The 22,000-nt window shown below is 46.5% G+C and overlaps 3 protein-coding genes across 6 annotated transcripts in view; all 3 read right to left on the bottom strand.

The window, feature by feature from the left end:
* bmp6 (bone morphogenetic protein 6) overlaps window positions 1-1,978 on the bottom strand; it is a 39,028-nt gene extending 37,050 nt beyond the window's left edge. Inside the window, exon 1 of the mRNA XM_046371471.1 lies at window positions 588-1,978. Coding sequence (XP_046227427.1) covers window positions 588-996 — 409 coding nt within the window. The 5' untranslated portion in view covers window positions 997-1,978. The remainder of the gene's footprint in view (window positions 1-587) is intronic.
* Window positions 1,979-3,794: 1,816 nt separating this feature from the next.
* Window positions 3,795-18,567, bottom strand: zgc:101569 (uncharacterized protein LOC449822 homolog). 3 transcript variants are annotated; one of them, XR_006841433.1, is made up of 9 exons: window positions 18,149-18,555; window positions 16,786-16,956; window positions 13,971-14,068; window positions 13,177-13,321; window positions 6,971-7,120; window positions 5,361-5,476; window positions 4,948-5,095; window positions 4,118-4,258; window positions 3,795-3,973 (listed from the first exon to the last, which is right to left on the bottom strand). XR_006841433.1 is itself a non-coding variant. In XM_046371473.1 (7 exons), exons 1-7 carry the CDS (start codon window positions 18,294-18,296, stop codon window positions 4,988-4,990), a joined length of 936 nt encoding a protein of 311 aa, XP_046227429.1. In that variant the 5' UTR covers window positions 18,297-18,547; the 3' UTR covers window positions 4,274-4,987. The 3 variants fall into 3 exon arrangements, 2 of the variants coding, with proteins under 2 accessions (XP_046227429.1, XP_046227430.1); XM_046371473.1 differs by lacking the exons at window positions 3,795-3,973; window positions 4,118-4,258 and having other exon boundaries at window positions 4,274-5,095; window positions 18,149-18,547; XM_046371474.1 differs by lacking the exons at window positions 3,795-3,973; window positions 4,118-4,258; window positions 6,971-7,120 and having other exon boundaries at window positions 4,274-5,095; window positions 18,149-18,567.
* Window positions 18,568-18,655: 88 nt separating this feature from the next.
* pdcd6 (programmed cell death 6) overlaps window positions 18,656-22,000 on the bottom strand; it is a 12,297-nt gene continuing 8,952 nt past the window's right edge. Inside the window, exons 3-6 of one of the 2 annotated variants that reach the window (XM_046371475.1) lie at window positions 21,250-21,294; window positions 20,191-20,361; window positions 19,718-19,827; window positions 18,656-19,517 (exon numbers count right to left, since the gene is read on the bottom strand). In XM_046371475.1, coding sequence (XP_046227431.1) covers window positions 19,419-19,517; window positions 19,718-19,827; window positions 20,191-20,361; window positions 21,250-21,294 — 425 coding nt within the window. In that variant the 3' untranslated portion in view covers window positions 18,656-19,418. The remainder of the gene's footprint in view (window positions 19,518-19,717; window positions 19,828-20,190; window positions 20,362-21,249; window positions 21,295-22,000) is intronic. The other variant, XM_046371477.1, reaches the window with a different exon arrangement.

Genomic DNA, 22,000 nt, shown 5'->3' with positions numbered 1-22,000 from the left:
ATAGCCCTTCATATACAAATACCAGCGGTGGTGGTTGATGGTTTGCTGGTTTGATACAAGCTCTGTGTTCTCCCGCGAACACATAAATCATGGAGCAGATTGCACAGCAAGACTCACCGCAGAATCTCGCTACAAAAAAGAGCGGAGGAGGGCCAATCTATCCGGAGAGGACGCGTAACAATAAATTACTCCCAAATAACACGCACTCTTCAGCTTTTGTAACCCACAGAGGAGATGAGGGACTCGGTGTTAAGAGGTGGACTTGTAATTTAAAATGTGGGTCAACTATGAGCTCCTGGTGTCAACCTGAAGCACATGTGGGAAAACATAATAAAAAGATGAACCGGGGGGCCTAAATTGTGTTTAATTCTTAAAAATTCACTAACACAGTCACGTCAGTTTGCTTCCGATTCTCCCCAGCGACCCTCCGCTTCAGTCCTGCTCGCACCAGAACACCTGTTCACCTCTAAGCCAGTCTGGCAAAGTGAGACCTCCCTTTTTGATTCATCGATCTGACAACAAAAAAGCATCACGAAGGGCAGGTACGCACAACAAACACCGATGGATTAATAATTCGAGTGACTCACCGAGGTTAACGAAGCTCATCACCATATCCGCGTCGTTTAGAAAGGCGGTCTCTTGGTACGTGGTCAGAGCAGGACTCTGGGTCGTCCGCATGCTCCGGTACCCGTCCCGCATGCCTCCCACTTGGCTTTTCTCCTCGCTAGATATGGTGTTGTACAAGTCCAACATGAACAGAGGAGCGGAGTTGTACTTTCCGTGCGACAGATGCGGTCTCGGTCTGTGCGGCAGCCCGAGGATGGACAGGATCTCTTTCTGCATCTCCCTCTTCTCGTGCGTCCGCAGCCGCCGGTGGATGAAACCCGGGTGCACTTCGTTGTTTCCATCCAGTGAATAATTACTCCCCGCCACCAGGAACATGCAGTAACAAGCGCTCCACCACAAACCGACCAAGGCAAGCCAGCAGCTGCTCATCGTGTTGTCCCGCTGTGCTCTCCGGAGTCCCAAGTGTGTCTTGCTCGGAGCTTCAGTCGGCTATCCAAGTGTAAAATGTGCGTAATGGTAACCAAAGTCCGTCGGAGCGCGCTGTTATCTGTGGCAGCCGCAGATCAGAAGCGAGAACAGACTCGTGTATCAAGCCATTTGAAATACTTCCTAAAGACAAATGCGCAAAACAGCGTCGGCCCTGCTTTCATTTCTGACTCCCGTAGCGCGCTGTGCTGCCTCGGGATAAAGTGCACCATGTGAAACTTTATTCTGAGCGCTCCGGCAAGTCGGTCAAAAGGCGCCGTTTGATACGAAGTCCACCAGTGAGGGAATAACAAGTCCTCTGACAGAAGCCATCTTACACGGAGCGGACGTGTTTTAGATTTTCCAACGTTGCGCGCTGACAAAAGCCGCCCTTTTAACTGCTCTCAGTGCCGGTCACCTACTCCTGACAGGCTGTGAGAGAGTCCAACAGGAATCCACAGGTTGCAGTCCATAATATGCGTGCGTGCTCGTGTACGCGTGTGTGTGTGCGTATGCGTGTCCAGAAACCGCCCACTCCGCGCGCACTGAGCCAGAGGTGGAGCTCTTCAGGCTGCAGGGACAACTCGAACATCACACGCACTCTTACTTTGCAGAATAGCGGGAGTTGCTGTGCTTCTGCTTCGTGTCAGAGCCGCTGCGCTGTGGCTTCAACACGGGCCCAGTTTTTAATATTCCCGTACGGTCCACATTGTCCACGTTTTACTGCAGTTCAGGGTCCCACAGTTTGGTCAGCTGGACTTCACTCCTTCAATCTGAAAAGGCAGGCACTCACAAACTGCTGTAATGAAGCTGCCTGTCTGCGCGTCCAGGACCAAAGTGTGCGTCCGCTCCGCCCGAGCAGGACGCAGTTGTCCAGTTGCGGCACGACCCCTGACGATGGAGTGAGAAACAGCAAGCAAAGAGCGGCGCAGCACGTCCAGAGGAGACGTGATCTGACCTGCTTCAGACGTTATGTGATAAAAACACTTCGACACTCTAATGAATTTAAATTAAAATTTTAAAGTAGCTCCGTGACGGGGCGGCGCTTCGTGTAAATGTGAACAAACTGGTAAAATGTCAGCCTTTGAAGCGCAGCTCAGCTGAGTACGTCTCAGAAACCTCCAGAGAGAAGGAATTCTTTCAAATGTTCGTTTCCTCTCATCCTGTGTTATGTCTTCAAGGTCCCTTCATGTGATGGTCCTGGCGATAAGGCACAAAGGTGTCCGTATCTCTGCGTCTGAGCTACCGCTGCTGCTGCCAGGGCCTATCTTATCTGCATGTGAGGAGTGAGAAGCAGCATCAAAGCCACACATACACCCCCCCACACACACACACGCACACACACACACACACACCACACGCTCTACTACTTAGCTTCCAGACTAACTATACCGTCTCATTCTGCTGCAGCTAAAATGTCATATTTTTACCCTGACAGCACGTTAACGCACCACATCCTGCTGGTTTTGCATGTCATTACTTGCTCACTAAAACTTTTCTGCTTTTCATTCATTAAAAATGGCAACCAGACCGTCCCAGACCCCCATATGAGAAAATATCTTTAGATTTTAAAACGTTTTTAGTCTACTAAGGCAGTATGAAGACACAAAAGTTGTTTAAGATGAAAGTGTGTGTGTGTGTGTGTGTGTGTGTGTTACAACTGACTCTATAATAACAGAACCAGGTCTGAAGACACCATACAGGGCTGACAGAAAACCGGTGCTCTCAAGGATGTCATTTATCAGCTGTTTTTAGTTTTTCTTGGACTCAAAGTCCCATTTACTTAAATTGCTGATTTATAATACAGATTCAGGGGTTAAGCAGAGTTTGAGCAACAAAAAATAAAAAAGTCTTTTTTCACTGGCAGCGATCCACTGAACGGTGAGTTTCCTCGAGATGCTGTCTTTGCTCTAATGCTGAACTTTACCACGTCCTTTTGTGGATAAAACTGTGAGAGGAAATGAGTGGTTTTGACCAGCTCGGACGAGTCAGCTCATGGAATCGACGTTTTAAACACTTCATGAGCCATTAACCTCAGGCATGTGTCATATTAAACAAACACACTTCTTCCTCTTTGGTGCCTTCAGGTCACAACGGTGCAGTGATGAACAAGCTGCATGCTGTGGGCTGGCAAAAGGCACTTAAAGACTTCTAAATGTCCCTTACACTTTACTTGACATTAAGCAACTGTGTGTGTGTGTGTGTGTGTGTGTGCATACCCGGAGGCGAAGCAGGTGATGTGTGTGTCTGTGTGTGTGCGTTGCTGGGTGAATTGGAAGTAGAAAGAGCAGGAGGAGGAGGAAACATTAAACAGGGGTTCTGTGTCCTGTCATCACACTGTCTAGACGGGACAACTCCTAGACCTAATGAGGTCTTTGTGTGTCTGTACCCATCTCTTTTACACACACACACACACACACACACACACACACATCTTGGTTTCAGTTCATCTTCAGTCTTCCTGTGAGACATTCCTATTAAAGAACATTAAAACGTCACACAGAAAGAATCGTGTGTGTGTGTGTGAGACGTGTGCTCGACCACGACTCTCTCTCTCTCTCTCTCTCTCACACACACACACACACACACACACACACTACCAACACACAAAATGAAGGGGAAATGTTTTCCAAAACCATAGGAATGCTTACACCTGGCACAGATCTGACAAGAGTTGCTGAATCTTCTGCAGTAATTACAGCACATCGCTATGGCTACGAGGTCACGCGCTCACTCACACACACACACACACTCACATACACACACTCGTGAACATTCGTCTTATCCTAGTAATCAAGTGCGTCTAGAGTCAAAGGAAGAATGGCGAGCCGCTGCAGGTTGTCGTGCTTTTGATGCCTTTTTAGTATTTAGTGTTGGATTACTGTTGTGCTCACGGCCTTCCTACAGTCCACATCGCAGTGAGTCTGCTTAGTGATTCGCTCTGGAATAAATTTAAAACAAATAAGATAAAAAGGTCCGATTTCTTTAAATGTGTATATTTCTAACCAGGACTGGAATGACACTCGGTTTTGCGTTGGCTGACTCCAGCTTTGGTGAGGACAGGTGAAGTGTGTTAAAGGCTCACCTGATGTGGAGCTCCGTTCCCTCCAAGCCAACACTAAGCCTGCGTTCACGTGCTCCTCGGACGATCCCGTTTCTCCGAGTCGTTTCTCGACTTCAGCGAGTTCATGACCTTCGCAGTCGTAATGTGGTAACAACATGGACACTACAAAGAAGATGTGTCACATTTTATTCCTCAGAGTGTTGAAAGAACATGTTGATTACAAAGTGATTTTGTCTCGCGTTCACATCGTTACATTTGCTTTACATCTCGCAGTCACATCCTGATACTGCAATACAGATTACATGTGAGCAAAAAACTGATCTGCAACACACGGGATTAACAGACTCTCTGACCACCAAGCACACATTTACGTTGCATATTCAAAGTCAGGAAGTCGTGTACCAAACTCTTGGCCCAGTTTCTGACCTGTTGTCCCAGCTTGAGGCGGTCCTTCACGCCACAGAAACATATTTTTCTGATTTTTGCCCAACACCACACACTGTGTAACCAGCACCAAACCTCAATAATCATAATTAAGCCTTAAAATACAACATAAACACCAGGGTGAACGAAGTGCACATCCTCACCAACCTTTATTGCAAAATGCAAAATTTGCATTGCTTACTTCTCGTATTTGAAACAACTCAACTGCACCAAGTCAACTTCTGAATTTGATGATTAGCTAATAAGCCAATATGGTGGCTGATGAGTTGACTTTATCTGAACACGAAATCGTGCAGCGGTGCAGAAGCTAACCGGGTTTGTTCAGTGCTGCTGTCAGAGCCTGAGCTCCGCTACGTGTTTGGAAATTTAACTGTCCGACGTGGATGCAGCGAGATGCGTTAGATCACCTGACAAATCACACTTCACGAGGCCTCTGCAAACTAAACGCTACGAGAATTTTCCTCCTCTTCCTGCTCCAGCGGTGAACCTGGTTGCCCCAGCGACAGCCTCCGATTGGATGACGGGGACTCCGTGGTCGACCTCATACTGCAGAGCCTGGACAGAAGAGGGCAGATTCGATCACTTAAAAATGACTTTTCTTGTATATCAGGTAGTTTTTACCTTGATGAACTCAACCTGGTGGATATTAGAGAAAACAGAAAGTGTCATAAAGTGTTTGATGGTTGTTATCTAAAATATGATTTTTGATTTGAACTTACTAAGACTTTCTGGTACAAACAGCTACTGACTACTGAAACTGCTCTGGGTTACAAACACAGCATGTGGCGTCACAGGAAAGGTGTGAGGTGCCGAGGCGTACCTGAGTGAAGGACGCGGCGTCGTAGCTGCTGTACACGGCCGAGGAGCGGTCGGCCAGAAGACACCGCTGAGGGAAGGAGGCGAGCTGCTCGGCTAACTGCAGGGCCGCCTCTAAAGCTGCGGTAGCCACACATGAACACACACAGGATGTTATCCACACTCTAGGAAATGCACAAAGGTTAGTGTGTTAATAACCCTTTCTCTTACTACAAAAACCTCCCATGGCTGCTGTGTCTCTGCCTCCTCGCCCACATGAAAGCACTGGACCACATCCAGATCAGTGCTGTGGAAAAAAAACCTCACGATGCCACACTTTGATGCCCTGTGTGTGTGTGTGTGTGTGTGTTGGTGAGCTGCTACGTCTTCGCTTGCCTCTGATGTTAAACCCTCGCTGACTGATCATCCCTCAGAGTGGCCAATTAGGACGAGGCCCGACTGTGGGAAGAGGAACTTCCTAAAGGTCTAAAGGAGAGAGGGGAGGAAGTCGGAGGTTCGCACATGGAAAGGCTTTTTTGGGGATTTAAGGATACAGGAGTGTTCGTGCATTAATATAAAACAGGAAATGCCATATTGAAATGCGTGCGTAGCTTAATCCTCAGACTGCTGCTTGAACGAGTGAGGAGAGGGACAGTGCTAATGTTGAGTTATGGCTTCAGCCCAGTGTCGGAGCCAAATAAAGAAAACAGATTCACTGGAACAAATTTAGATTATATACGATTTTTATCTGATCTTACCGACAAGACGGTCTCTTAAAACTATGTTTCCTGAATGGAACTGGGTCACAGGGGTGTCTACATGACCCGTCATCTTCACGGTGAAGCACGGTTTCCACAACCCCCCACCCCCACCCACCCGAAACAGATGGAGGACTTCCAGTCTCCCCCTCTCTCTGCTCTTCATATGTCTACCAGTGGCCATAAAACGTAATATTACACCAACTAGAACGCAGTAAAGTAAAAACACCATTAATATTAACTGAATTTCCTGAGTTTCCTGAATTACTTTTTAACCTCCCACCCGTCAACATGTGTTGCGTTGCGAGCAGCAAAATCTGGCAGCATATGACCAATACAGGATGGACATGTAAGATCCATTCGTGTCATTTTAAAAGACGTAACGTGATTGTGTTTCTAAACTGGTGAAGCTCATCAGTTCACACATAAACATCTTTTCCGATACGACACACGAGCATCTCAGTGTTAAGTTACTTCACTACTTTAAGTTTGTATAAACAGCCTTTTTGTGTCCACAACATCAAATATCAAAGCTGCTCAATGTGAAGCACAATTTAGACAACAATTTCAATTCCAAATCGATCAAAATGAGCAGTGGAATTTAATTATCTGAACTATCATCTTCTCTCCACCTTCGTCTACTTGGAGGATCAGGCTCAGGATTTGTAATCAAAATTCAAACTGTTTCTGTGTTTCTTCCCAGCTGACTGATGAATTTTTGTTACTACATTTTAATTGCATCATTTAAATCTGACCACACGGCCTTCGCTTGGTACACTTCACACCTGACAACAATCAAAAGTCAACTTAAATCATTGGATCAGGAACGCAAACAAGCCTAAGAATCTGCCAGCTCACTGCACACCAACTCCAATACCTTGGCCATCGGGGACGACTCTGTTCGCCAGTCCGTAGGCAAGAGCCTCCTGCGCCCCGACTGGCCGTCCAGTCAGAATCAGGTCGAGGGCTCGTGACAGACCAATGAGGCGAGGGAGTCGCACCGTGCCGCCGTCAATCAGGGGGACTCCTGAAAGACGAGAAGATGTTCAGTAAAACACGTGTCTCCGACGAGCACCGAGTACCCACACTGTCCCACACTTCATCTCAGACCAGTTCATTTATACTGTCCAAAAACGGTCTCACGCTGAATATGTGAGATTAGTCGGTCAGTGATGGCCGCTTTTTTTCTGTTTCACACCCTGAGAAGTTGTCCGAATGGCAGACCCATGTGCCAGTGCAAAATAAATCCAGAATATGGGGGTGACGGGGGCTTCTAAAATTACCCCTGGACAAAAATTTGGATTACTTAACCGTAAAAGGTGAAAGGAAATGTAGGCCAGTGTGCCAGTGAATTGAGTTTACGTCATTTAAGCCGTGTGAAAACAGCAGAAGAAGCACTTAGAAACACATAATATACTGCTGGCATTAATCTGGGTTACAGCTGTCAGGGGAACAAAGTTTTTAAACACTCCTTAACTGTAACTCTGTTTTCTTTCAGTCGGAGCGTGAAAACCCAAACTCCTCCTTCAGCTCAGTCTCACTGGACACATTTGCATTATTACTGAGTCCACCAGAGAGAAAAGGGGATGGGAGGGAAGAGAAACAAGAGGAGAGAGCACACGGCGAGGTACAGCAAGCTTCTGGAATCTGTCCTAATTTCTAAAGAGCACCAGCTGGAACTGGCACACGTTCTACTGTTCAATGCTCCCAAGTTCCACGCCACAATCCCGACTCCACACTTCCTCCAAGTCCCTGATTCTATTTGACCACCTCTTATTGAGAGCACATGTGTCCGACATGTTTTCATAACCCCAAATCATCATACTAGGGTTTTGTTTTTGGCCTCCCTCCTCTCTCATCCTGCAGGGAGTCGCGGTGATTCTATTCATACTCTGCGAGCTACTCTGTCTTTCTCCACGTCATTCAAACGAATTCAAGCGGAATACCAGGGTTAATACACGTGCGACCAATCCCGGGGCCCGGTTCGGGTTCAGACAGTCAGCACATGTGGCGCTCTGACACACACACTGTGATTAGGTGGGGGAGGAGGGTGTTACACTGTCTGCAAATACTAGATTTCACTCAAATTTTCAGTCATCCTCCATTACAGGAAAGTATTCCACTGAAAAGTAAATTACAGAGCGCATGGCTGAGCAGCCTGAGCTCATGAAATGCAACACAAGTGACAGCTGAAGTCCATTTGTTGGAGTTCAGTTTTTAAGAATGGCAAAGACAGTTGCAGTGCAGGTGTGTGTGAGGTTCAAGGTCCTTTAACACTGACAACAACTCAGTGTTTTAGCCAAAGTTTCACTCTGTGGAGCTTTGCAACACATGTAACATCACACTCGCATTCCTACAGAAGCTGATAATGCAAAAGCGGTCGTCGCTACAATCATTTTCACTGCAAGGTCGGTTTGGTCAAGCTTGCATTCGCACTTCCACACGGAGCAGAAGAGGCTGCACTTTTCAACCATTTATCCAACACTTTGATCCATTTCAGCGGTCCTGCAATACGTTTAGCTAGTCATTGTCACAACTCAATAATTACTTCTAGCTAATTATTTCAGCCATTTCTCCATATCTCTAACAGCACCTGATGTCCAGCTGTTGCAGCTCACTCAGTGTTTGATCATTTAATGTGTTGAACTGAAAGTGCAGAAGCACCCTCTGCAGTTAGGAATTAGTCCACTTGTCCCCAAACTCCTCTAAGTCCTGTCCAGCACTTGCTGACAGCAGAAGACAGAAATCGAGGATTAAAAAGAGAAGGACTGGAGGCTGGCTGGAAAACAGTAAGACTCACACAGAGGTGTAATGAGGTGGGGGAAGACTGACACTAGAAAGGACAGATAAAGAGCCAGGGTGACCTTCAGTCTGTCTTTGGTGCTGCTGTTGGCACCATCACTATCAGCAACCGGAAGGATCTCCCTTCTTATCCACAGCACTCGTCTCCAACCCTCACCCTCCTCTCTCTGTCTGATAGTCCCGTCTCTGATGTGTCCTGTTTGCGGGACTTTGCTCAGACCTGCGCTTTGTCCTGTGTGAATGGGAGCAGGCAGTTGGGGAGCCCCTCCTTCAAGTAGTTTTAACTCAAAAGGCATGTTTGGCTTGAAAAGAAGGTGGCTGAGGCAGCGGCTTATGAGCCCCCTTATGATCCCAGTTTCATAGAGGAAAATGTCTGGCAGCGATCCTGATGGAAGATAATCAGTCAGCTTCTGCAAAACAAGCATGGATTTGTCATCGTTGGTTTTCCATAATGAGCTAAACATTTAAAAAAGGAGCCCACTGCCAATTTGCTCAAAGCAGATAAGCCCCATTGTGAAGACTGTGGCTTGTTATTAACAAGGCTGGAGATGAGTCAGCGAAGCCTATTGTTTAATAACCAGAAAGGTGCGTCTCTTCCTGCGGCACAGGCCACCACGGCTTATCTGCCTGACTTGTGTTTTATCTTCCTGCTGCAGTGTTTGGTGTGATGTGTCGCCAGCGAGAGCAGCGCCGGTCAGCTCCTTACGAACGCTTCGAGTCATCACAAAAAGGTTCACTTAGAAATGTTTGCTTCTTAGGTATTTGGGCTTTTAGGATCCTCAGTCAGCATTCATTTGTTAAAAAAAGGGAGCGTTTAAAAGTATTTCATTCCATTTTTCAACACAATTAATTCTGAATATCTAAATAACGCAAAAAAATCTAGTGTTGATATAAAATTCTTCACTGCTCTAACTTGTACTGATCCACTAATGATGCAGGTACTTTGGGTTTGTAATATAATTATTTAAAAGGGAGAAAAAGCAGCTTCGACTTTGCTGAATTTGAATGACGTGAGCTTTACTAACATTTTGGCCAAATCTTACAAATTGCACCTTTAAAGAAAGATAAACAGACCACTCATCAGCTCATCGTCATCCCGCTGAAATGTTGGATGCACACACTGAACCCAGAGCAGCTGAAAGGACGCCGAGCGCTGAGAGGAGACCACACAGCTGAGAGCAGAGTGTGAAACACGACACACTGCAGGGTTGTCGTTTGCTGCTGGTGCTGCTGGCATCCTCGCCACATCAAAGTAAAACCACTACAATGGCCTCCCATGAGGGTAATGCGATTAAGTCTGATGTGGATTAACAATTTCCGGACAACTCTGGACTAAAATGGACAGAGGGAGCAGAGCAGGCGTCCAATTGGAGGAAAAAAGTTCCCATTGGGTCAAAGATGGGGGCCACACACTTAACTCGGGTTCATGTATGTCGCCCACTGAGTTAATATCAGGCCTGCGTACTCTTTAGTTTGCAGAGCACCAATATGTGAGACCACCAAGACTGCAAACGGGGCCTCGAACCACGAAAATGGCAGAAAATGTGTGACACCTCATAGCAAAGAAGAAAACCACATCAAAGTTTCAACGTGATCAGATCCCGACTGTCTAAAATAACGCCCATATTTTGTCATGAAGTTATCCACTTCAAGTATTGACCGATTTCCATCTCTGCACAGAACGTCCACTCTTCATGGAAAAAGCTGTGCTGGTTTTGAGGCGAGGTGATGTAATCGCTGGACTATGTCACTCAGTTTCAAGCTCACTGAGCGGGTGTTTGAATTGGCTGCTGTTATGTCAGCTTTGGACTGAGGTTTGACTCCGATTCAACATGTGGCTCCTTCTTCTTCTTCTTCTTTGGCACTTTTTGTCTGTCCCTCGTCCAGGTATGAGACAGGACTTAAAACTGGAAGGGAGAGAAAGGCAGAAGACACGGACAAGACGGACAACCCGGGGAATCGGAGAGGTGCCACCGTCCCGATATCGCCCCGAGCCATCTCCACGCTTGCCTGATTTAGCCTCACCATATAAAGAAAAATCCTTAAACGAAGCATTGCTGAACTATTTTAAGCTTCCTTTTCCGGTGCCAACTTTTTTTTTTCTTGCTTTGTGATGGTCCCCTGGTTAAAGAAACCAAAATAACATCAGGGAATTAGCTAAGCACCGTGGTTTTTCATTCAGAGGAGTAGACACTAATACCAGACCCCTGTGACGCAACCGTCTCCTCCTTCTCATTTCCTCCTCGGCAGGGCGGAGGGGCCCCAGACAGGAAGCCGCAGGTTCGGCAGCCAATCACGTGCCAGAGAGCTGTCAGATGCTTATGGTTGCCATTGGCCCACATCAGAGCGGCACAGCGAGCATCTGAGGGTTTCTCGACTCCAAAGCCACCAGGGATTCCCTCCGGCTGCTGCCATCTGTGCCCGGCCCCAAAGCAGTTACAGAATCCGACCATTAAAAGGAAATAATCGGTAAAAAACGCAGGATCTTTAAATAAACTGTGCGTCCCACAGAGCAGCACAACGTTTGATGCAAATGGGCAGGGAAGTTTGGTTTTCAATTGTTTAATACTCTTTTAAAGTAAGTTTAAACGCATGCTGCTGGGGCTTTTGTTCTCGCCTTGGGAGAAACATCTCCTTGAGGAACGAAACCTCATTAAATCTTGTAAATGCTCCCTCACCCACAGCAGGATTTAAACTAAACCAACTACAGGCCTGAAAGGGTGAAGACGCCGGTCGTGGAGAACTCAACTACGCAGAGTATGAGTATGAAAATGGAGAAAACCAGCAGCCAAAGTAATAATCGCCATGTTAAATGCACATCTGAGTGAAAAAAAACCACAGCGGTTTCAACTCAGCTGGGGGAAAGGACGCAAATGTGTTGACAAACAAGCCTCGAAGATATGTGGCAATAATGAGGCAGAGAATTAATTACTGGGAGGAAAGGCACAACTTAATGTGTCAAAACCGCAGTAATGCTCACTTCTGCCTCTCAGACGTAGTTTTGAACTGATGGAAGACGCAGGCATTAGATTTAATTCAGGCTCAGACTGAGATCTGCTGTTTGTGTCCACTGATAATCCACTATTAAAACTAGAAGCCAGGCGCTACGCTGCATCTCCCTCAGTGTGGACACTGCAGGGCCCGGAGCGTGTCCAGGCCCTGTAGTGTCCACACTGAGGACACCGCAGGGCCTGGAGCGTGGCCTGGCACTGAACGCTGGCCAGCAGACAGTTTGGACAGACGGACAGACAGAAAGACAAGGGCACTGCCAGGATGCTCTCCTGTTAAATTACAGGCCTGAGATGATAAGTCCTGCATGTTTACACTCTAAATCTAGTACTGCCAGTAAATTATAGTACAACAGATGTATTTATAAACACCATGGTTGTATTTTAAACCCTCTAGCTGCATGGCGAAAGCAGTGACAGCTGCATGAGAGATGCTGCAATGGCCCAACACGAGCCACTTTTACAAAATAAAGCCAACCATGACTTGCTGGGATCAGGATTAGCTTAAACTGTTTACAGCAGAAGATCCAAATTACTACTTATTCTTTAAAAACTATAGCTGAGCGAGCAAGAAAACTGAGCCAGTAAAGCTACGAGACGCCAAAAAAGGAAAATGTTGTTTATGAGGAAACTGTGTGACATAAATAATATGTAAGCCCTGTAGGGCCCCGCAGTGGAAACCTGGCAGTCGGTCGCTTCCTCTCCCACTTATCACGACTGCCCAGCAGACTGTGGCTGCGATGCCAAAAGGTCACAGTCGCTGCTGTTATCGCACTATGACTCCGTCCTCGCACACAAAACAAGAGGAGGCTGGAGTGATAACAAGAGGACAGAGCAACAAAGCTGAAAAATAGAAATAGCGTGGACTTCCTGGCACAAGGAGACAGATGATGTATGCCTGGATGGATGCAAAGGAAAACAAGGATACTTTCACGGACAGACAGAAGGAGCAGGAAAACAGAGAAGAGGAGGGGAGAGAGACAAAAAGAACATAAAAGCCCCCGACTCTTCTTCAGCATCGCCGTCGGCAGCAGGTACATTCAGGAGCAGGAGATGGGAATGTCTCACTGAAGCAAGCTTACGACCTGAAGGCATTATTGCCACCGAGCTGCCCTTGAGGGCCCCAAAAGCCCATCGATGTCTCTGTGAAATGACTCTGAATGAATATTAAACAGCTTCCGGCAGTAATTTCCAAACAAAGGAGAACTGCGGGACATTCAGGAGTGAAAACAGTAGAGACAGCAGCAGCAGCAGCATGAGGTGTGGGACGTACCGAGTCTGCGACAGAACACCCCCATGACGGCGCTCTCCTCCACCACCCTCAGGTCCGCCAGCAGCGCCAGCTCCAGCCCTCCAGCCACGGCGAAGCCACTCACCGCTGCTATCAGCGGCTTCGATAGCTCCAAACGGGACGGGCCCTGGAGGGAACAACCACATCAAAACACACGCAAACACTCGGTGCATGCAAACCTGCAGGACGCAAGCGGCGTGAAGTCAACACAGAAGGCACGAGCACAGTTTGTACTCTGTGAATGTATATTTTCACTAACCGCTTCATGCTTGTTTTATGCCTCTCTGATTTTCCCATGGTTTATCTGCTAAAAGTGTTTCAGATTTTATTTCCTGCTTTCTTTCTCAAACTGGTCAAACAAAAGAGTAACAAATGATGCAGGTTCTGGCTGTCGCCGAACAAATCAGGCGCTGTGTACTCTGTAAGGGACGCAGTGCTGTAATTTTCTGCACAGGAGGTCCACTCGCTTCCCAAGACTTAACATGCAATCCAAACAGATTTCACGCAGGCTGCAGTTTCTATAACTGATGATCTTTATTGTTTGTCAAGCAGTAGCAGCGTGCCAGAGGATGTTCTGCACAGCCGCACTTATTTCCCTGACTCAACATCAGCCCAAACCTTCACAGCTACCTGCCTTCCTGAGCCCTTAAATATCCACTACACTTCACTTCTTCTGGGTTTATATTTTTGAGGAACACTTTATCCCTCCATTAATGGTGGGGACATAAAGACATACGCGCGCACACACAGACACACACAGCTCAAACAGCGCTCACCATCGGACCAGGACCCTTGGTGACATCTTGCTCCAATTTGAGGGAGGTTGTGTGATTGGCCAGCTCTTTCAGATCATAACCAGCGCAGAAATTCCCTCCTGGAAGAGACCACAAAATTACAAAGTATGGCAGCTGGAAAGTCAGAGAGGAAGGGAAAATGATGAGGATGAAAAAAACAACAAGTTGAGCTGGAGTCCGAGGGCTGCAATTTGGATAGCAGCTTGCTTTGGACTGGCTGGCACACAAAATGCTTCTCTTCCCTAAAGAGCCCAAATCCAATACACACACACACACAATACCCTCATTAATGGAAGACTAACAGACTCCAACCACAGCCCCTTCCATTGGATTCATGTGGTAATTACAACATTACCCATGAGGCCTACAAACACTATGTCACAGGCTCAGGCAGGGACTCATAAAGTCCTCCTCTCTCCTTAATGTAACTGTAATGAAAATGATTATAACGAACACATGTGCCAGCAACACCCATCAAATGGGAGCTTTGATTACAGCTGTGGGTCAGCGCAGGCCAATTACAGAAAACAGTGCGTCACGTTGTTTATGGGAGCAGCAACGTGATGGACGGAGCTCCCTCAACCCCTTTGTTCTTATAGGACAGGAAAAGAGAAGAAGCCACGAGGAGCTGGTCCACGCATGGAGGGTCCTGAAGCTTTGGTTTGGTAGTGAACCGAGAGGCCAGACAGACCCACAGATATTCTATTAGTGCAAGCAGTCAGACATGAACAGGAGTTTTAAAACAAGAAGCAGTGAAGTTCTATCAGAGATGCTGCAATGCAGAAGAAGAGCAAAGCCGGGGAGACCGAGCCGAAGCCGAGCGAGGCCCGACCTGCACAAAGTGTCTGATGTGATCAAAAGTGTGAGGACAGTCGAGTCAGAAGATGACTCTGAGGTGAGATTAACAGGGTAGCAAAGCAGAAAAATTTACATTTCAAAATCGCTCTAAAATCCTTTCACACAAACCCGACGAAAAAACGATAGACACACAGAACTGCTCCGAGACACGGTTCATTTTTAGCCGACAGAAGCCGAAAACGTTGGGCGTCTTCCTTTAAGACAGAGCTTTTCCTGTTTAAATGCGACAAAAGGCCTTTTTAAACAAAGACATTTCAACACAATTCAGACAAGCTGTAGGACTGCATGATGTGTTTTCAGTGGGCCTACTGAGGCTCCACAGACGCTCCATCTCAGCTCAGCTGAATGTGGTGACACAGCTGACATCTAGACTGCACCTGACCACAAAGCGCTCACTGAAACCCGAGTCCCAAACACTCACAATATGTGCCAACATACCTGCAACCTGCAGAAAGCAATTACTTTAATTTTACAAGTGAAAAAAAAATGTTGACACTGAAAAATGAGAGCTGAGAGGGTGACCGTGCTGGCACCAATTTGAGCAAAATGGATTCCTCATGTTTTCAGAAACACCACATCCAGACGAGAACCTCCCCGCTCGTCATCTGAGAGCACAGACAGACCGCTGATCGCCCCTGAAGGAGCAGCGAGACAGGACGGCCTGCTGACAGCAACGTGTGGTGGGACGATGAAAAGCACACTGTGGGCATCACAGAAGAGCCACTTCAGCTGGGACGACCCACTGTGCCACGCACTGTTAGCCTGATTAACACGAGCTAACTGCACTAACACACACACACACACACACACACACACACACACACACAGCTTTCTGTCCACAACTCGTATGCTTGTGTCTCTTGAGGCTACAGTGTGCGTTCTGCTGCAGACGAGCTGATTCAGGTTGAAGACATTATTTCCACTGAGGGAAGGAGTTCATTCAGTGTGTGTGTGTGTGTGTGTGATGATTATTTTTAGAGGTATTAGGAGTCATAGCATGGCACTGGCTTCGGGCGGCTGACACAGTGCAGGCCACCCTACAGGTGTGTGTGTGTGTGTTTTTCTTTGTGCACGCTAGTCTGGTCACTTCAGCGTGTCGGCTACATCTGAGGCCTCCATGCAGCAAAGGCTGGAAAAAAGATGGAGGGGAAGAAGGTGATGCAGAGACGGCTGAGGACAGACGGGAGGAGGAGGTGACGGATGGAAAGACGTTCATGTGAAACAATTAGAGGAATCTCAATGAAAACTCCACCACTTCTCATAACTGCATCAGACAATTTTCAGCTCATGCAAATTAATAAAAGTCTGCTTTCTTTAGCTTAAAAATGAAGTGCTTAGCATTCTCAAACTTTTTACTATCTGAAGGAACAGTTCAACTTTTGGGGAAATGCCTCATTCCCTTTTCTTGCTGAGAGTTAGATAAAAAGATCAATACTCAATCAATAAATGTCTGTACAGGAAATATGAAGCTGAAAATATGTCCCTGCAGTGTTGTCAAACAACCAGTGAAAAATCCAGGAAGTCACTGCTCCTGGCCACAGAGAATTGTCTAGCACACGATCCCTGCAAGACCACAACCAGCTGGTTTACGCCTTGACCAGATGTGCTGAGCTTTAGCAGTGCTGGCAGGTGGATTCTGTCACCTTTGCAGAGAGCCAGGCTATCGGTTTGGCCATGTTTCCAGTCTTTAGGGTAAGCTACCAGCTGATAGTTGTAGCTACAAATCTAGCATTCAGAGGAAGAACTGATCTAATTTAAGCAAATATTTTCCAAAAACTATTTCTTTAAAGCTGAAATGGCAAATGAAAAAAGGTCCAAGAAAAGGAACCACAGAACCTGGAAGAAAACAACTGATGCAGGTGATGGCTGGTCAGATACAAACACGAGACTGAAACCAAACCAGGCTCAAACCAGGTTTTACCTCCCACTCTCCTCTTACCTTTCCCATGCAGGACAGCCACCTTCAGGTCGGGGTCACTGTCGAAGGCCTCCAGCTCTTTAAGCAGACGCCTCGCAGTCTCCTGGTTCACCGCATTACGCACCTCAGGGCGATTTATCCCCACAGTAACCACGGACCCCCTGCGCTCTGTGACCACAGTCTGTCCCGCAGCTAATGACAGAGAATGATAAAGATGCAGAGACAGAAGCCAATATGGACCAAAACACTTCGAGAGAGCCAGACATTTAAGTTTAAACGCCACGGCGGGAGGGGGGGATGGAATGTAAATGGTTTCACGTGGACAGGCTGGGTGAGAGAGTGAGACAATGAAAGAGATAGTGTGGGCTGAGGTGATGGCCTTGGCTCTCGCCCTGTCTCAGTGTGTGTTTATGAGTGTGTGCCTGGGATTGTGGCTTGAGGTCGCAGCAGGCTGTTGACCTGACATTGCTGAAGCCATCCCAGGGAATCCAGCTGTCAACCGCAGCCAGAGACGACTACACATCCAAGAGGGAACAGAAGAAAAACAAAAGCTCCAGGATGCATTAACCTCGTCACGCAGGCCATTTTGACTCTGCTGCGGCCCAAACAAACGCAGTGTGTGCAAGGAAGTGAAACCAGGTTTCATCTCACTGCAGTTTAGGATTTAGGCTTCCAACTGGGAGGAAAATGATAATAGTAAACATCATTTCTGCAGCGCCTTTCAAAACCCACGCTACAAGGTGCTTCACGAAATGCAACCCCACACAACATGGGAGCAAAGACAGTAAAGCAGCAGGAACTTCAAACAGCAATAAACACAAGAGGTAAAGCAAAATCTAAAAGATGAGAATTAAAACATAAACATGTTTTTAAAAGCTCATACAGGTGAGACACTGACTCAGCTGATCTGACATTAAAAGGTGAGGTTTTCCCACAGCCAAGACAACAACAACATGTCTGACCTGAGGGGTCTCAGTGAGGAGTTCTGAAATGTTAAATGGAGCCATAATAACCAAGAGAGCCAACTATCAAGCGATAACCTTCTGCGTATAAAGATTAACTCATCAGAAGATGAACTGAAAGCTACAGGTGGAACCAAAAGCATTCAAAATGGCTGCATATCATTTAGACTTCGTGGGTAACTAAACGGAACTCAGCCTTCATCTAGCTGATAAATCACACTTGCTCATATCCATTCCCTATCGATCCCTTAATGGTGTTAACCCCCCACATTTAAACAACTCTGGCGATGCTCATTGGCTTGTTTAGTGCCTCTTTTCTTCTGCTGTGTTGATGCTAAATGACTTGGTATCTTTGGTGTGTTATGGTAGCCTCTGCCGCCTCCTACAGTCAGTAATAAGTTACTGCATGTCTCCACACATACCTGTTCCTGCTCCTTCAGCCCCCGTTGAAGTGCTTAAGGATTTTGCCGTTAAAGAAAATCTCGCTTTTACCGACTCTCCAAATATTTTTCTTTTATACGAGGCCGCTAAAATTGGTGTCAATGGCGTCCGTAAATATTTCAGCGCCATCGCTAACAGTCAAGCCTGGAAGCTCTTACTCACAAGACGACCGACAGAATAAATGTACGAAATTGAATCAAAGCGACTTAAAAATGAACAAATCTGGCCGCATAAAATGGACGAAGTTACTGAGTGTAGCGCGCTAGCGAACTTCAACTTAACTCTAATACGACGGCGCAACACTTTAATCGTCCCCCACAGAAACACAAACATCACAAAAGGTTCTGGACGCTTATTGGTGCAATGCAGTGGTAGAAACTGCCACCGTACAGCAGAGGGCGACATTGAGCCACTTGACAGGCCAACAGTTTCCTCTGCAGTAAAACGTGGCTCTGTGGTTCTCTAAATATAAAAACACACACTCCACAAAAGATTTGCAATTTTTTAATAAAAGATTTCTCTTTTTGTGTTTTTTGTACACATTTTAAGGCATCATGCACAAAAAATAAGCCATACTATAGGCATTATGCTGACCCTCTACCAAAAATTACACGTTCTAACCTCTGAGGAGTTAGCTGTTAAAAATAAGTTTGTACAAATATGGCATGTAAGCTGGCATGTCAGTGAAACTCAAAGCAGATCATTACCTGCTCTCACCGTCTTTGTAAACATGGCTTTGAGCAGAACAGGACTGAGGATAAGACAAGAGAAAGGGAAAGCATGCTTCAACGTGGGGCTAAATCTCCCTGAAAAGCATGCAGTGCATTTTAAATCATATTTACAATGCATCATCTTCACTCTCAACAGAGTTATTTTTTTAACTGTATCAATCAAAGTTAAGACATTAAAAAGTTTGTCAATAATAACGGACGGACGGACGGACAGACAGACAGACAGACGGACAGACAGACAGGGTGTGTCCATAACATTTCTCAACCTCAACGCAGACGTCAGATCGGCCATTGGACAAAACACTACAAGACGTTTTTCAAATGCATCAGGCAATGTAGCTGTACTTCCGTGAAGTTTTTTTGATGTGTTTATCTTTATAAATTTGTGTGAAACAACTAGAACTAACAATTAGGTTTAGAAAAAAATCTTGCAGTATCCACCAGGGCAGACATCCAGGAGGCGCCGGTAGCTTTGGCACAGTTGTGTCCAGTTGTGCTCCTCTGTGGTGATCCGTGTGCGTTATACTATGTTGAAGACCATGGATAAATACTGTTCGTATGAAACTTGGATCCAGCCATCCTGGTCTGTGTCGTACCGCCTGAACACGTCAGTCAACCTCTGCGGAAAGGAGGGAAAAACAGTCAATTTGACCCAACACCAAATGGTCATTTCTTACCGCTCTAAAGTCTCTAAATGTGCAGATTCACAATTTTACAACATTATCATATTCATTGTTTTTTTAAATGGTAACAGACATTCAACACTGTGTCACTGAAGGGAGAAGACATTACACTGAGTTTACTCTGATCTGATGTTACCTGTAGTACAATACAGCACTGGATGAAGTCATCGAAGGCGACCTGTCCCTTCCTCTGGCGGTCGAACTTTTCTATCAGCGTGCCGTAGAACTGATCTGACAGACGATAGCCTGCACACAGCAGCCAACACCGAACATCAGAGCCGCAGCGATCAAAAGGAAATTAGCTGCCAACTTTACTGATAAGCAAACAGCTTCTCAAATGTGAGAGTCTGCTGCTTTTCTGAAGAGTCTCTGGGGTTTGGACCGTCGGTTGGACAGAAGACGCAACCTGAAGACGTCACATTGGATTCTGGGAAACTGTGACGAGCATTTTTTCACAGCATTAAATAACAACGACTGTGAACGAAACTCCAACCCGTTTCATGAACAGATTCTAAAAACAAGACAGGATCTGACCTTCTGATGCTGAGCAAGGACACTGACGGGGACAGCCCTCCACCACATTCATCAAATTTAAACACACAAGCATACTTTGCTGCTCACCAAATCCAGTCAGCGCCTGCCTGAGCTCGTTCTTATCGATGAAGCCGGAGTTGTCCCTGTCGTAGGTCCTGAAGATGTTCTGCCAGTCTGTGATGTACTTCCACACGCCGGCGAACTCGTTGAAGTTCACGCCGCCTTTGTTTTCCCTGTCGAACATGGCTGAGGGAGAAGGGGAGCAGGAGTCTCACACACTCATATGGGCACACAACTGCAGACATGCTGGACTTCAGCACGAAACATGAACGCAAACAAGGTACAGCGTGTGGTTTTTTAATGCTCTCAGAGATCAGAGAGGCACAAACTGCGGGGTCTCACTATTGAGAAAGAAAACTGCCTGATCCTCCCACCAACACTCCCCTCCTCCTCACCCCCGTGTGGTTCAATCCAATTACCTCCCAACAAAAGGAGTGTTATCACAGGATATGCTTCTGGCTGGGGGACCATTAAACAATGGATTTACTGAGTGTGGTGCAGTGGGAAAGGGAGGCACTGGAATTATGGGGATTTACTCTGCAAGTCGCACAACAAAAAGAGAACAAAGTGCATTTGAGAACCCGGCGGGGAAAGATTATTTTTAACATATTTTTTGTCCAAACTGGATGCAACAGCGTAAAATTTGCCAGGAGTTTAAAATAAATCAGCCGCATTCTTTCAGATTCCAGAGGAGTAAGTACAAAAACATATTCAGCCTCACCTGTGATGAGGTGACAGAAGTTGCTGCAGACCCCGTCCTAAACTACACTGCAGGGCTGAAAGTTTTTAACCTCGGCTGCACATTACAACAAACAGGTCGATATTTAGAGTCTGAGGCAATCGGCAGCAGCCTTACGAGACAAGCTTTCCTCCAGATGCCCTCACTTCCTCCTCCTCCTTTAATCGATGGCTGCAGGTTTCCACTGAAGCACCACTTACTGAGGCCAAAGATAAGTTTGTTTGTGCCCTCGAACTGAACGAATTTATCCTGTCATCATGGGGACGAGGAGGAGGCAAACAAACAACCTGCAGAGTCTGGGAACAACAGGCGCGTCTTTGTCAGAAGCCACTTACATATGATGGAGCGCACCGTCACCGGGTTGAAGGGAGTCCACGTGCCTGTGAGACAGAACAACACCCGTTAAAAACACGCCAGCACACTGACGCCACAGGGATATTTTCTACGGTGCACAACGTGGATTGTTTTCATTCAGTAACAGCAGGGCTGACGCTGAAAAGATAAGCAATTCTTCCACATTTTTTGTGTTTTAAGAAGACGGTCATACGCTGTAGTTTATGGACACCAGGAGGGAAGAAAAGATGCGACGTAGTGAGCAAAGACAGACGATTTAATATTGCTGAGCTCTGATTAGAGCTCCACCGTGTGCCAACACCAGAAAGGCACCGCAGTACAGCACTACACCCCACTGTATCTTTATTATCTGGTTGCAGTAACCTGAAGTCTCTCACTGTACCTTTGCTGACCGCACCCTGACACTCTGTCTGCAGACCCAAAAACAGCATCTGCAGGCTGTTCACATCTCGTGGCACACTGTGCTCTTCCTGCTTTGGTTCTGACCCCCCCACAGTTTAGCTACGCCGGCAGAAAGCAGGTTTGCAGTGAGGGCCTTAAGAGCTCAGATGAACCTCATTTAAATAATAAAAAAAAAGCTGCAAGCAAAATAGAAGAGAAATAATATTTTAGATTTACTTCACCTTTCAAGTCCATGAAAGCATCCAAATAAATACGTTTAGAACCACAAGAGATACCAAATATGTACTGCATATTTTTCTTCAGTGCTCAAAGTGAGACACCAAACATTTC

This window comes from Scatophagus argus, chromosome 18, assembly GCF_020382885.2.
Source record: "Scatophagus argus isolate fScaArg1 chromosome 18, fScaArg1.pri, whole genome shotgun sequence".
NCBI classification, from domain to species: Eukaryota; Metazoa; Chordata; class Actinopteri; family Scatophagidae; genus Scatophagus; species Scatophagus argus.
Note: the sequence above shows the minus strand (reverse complement) of the source record. Positions and strands in the feature narration are given on the sequence as shown.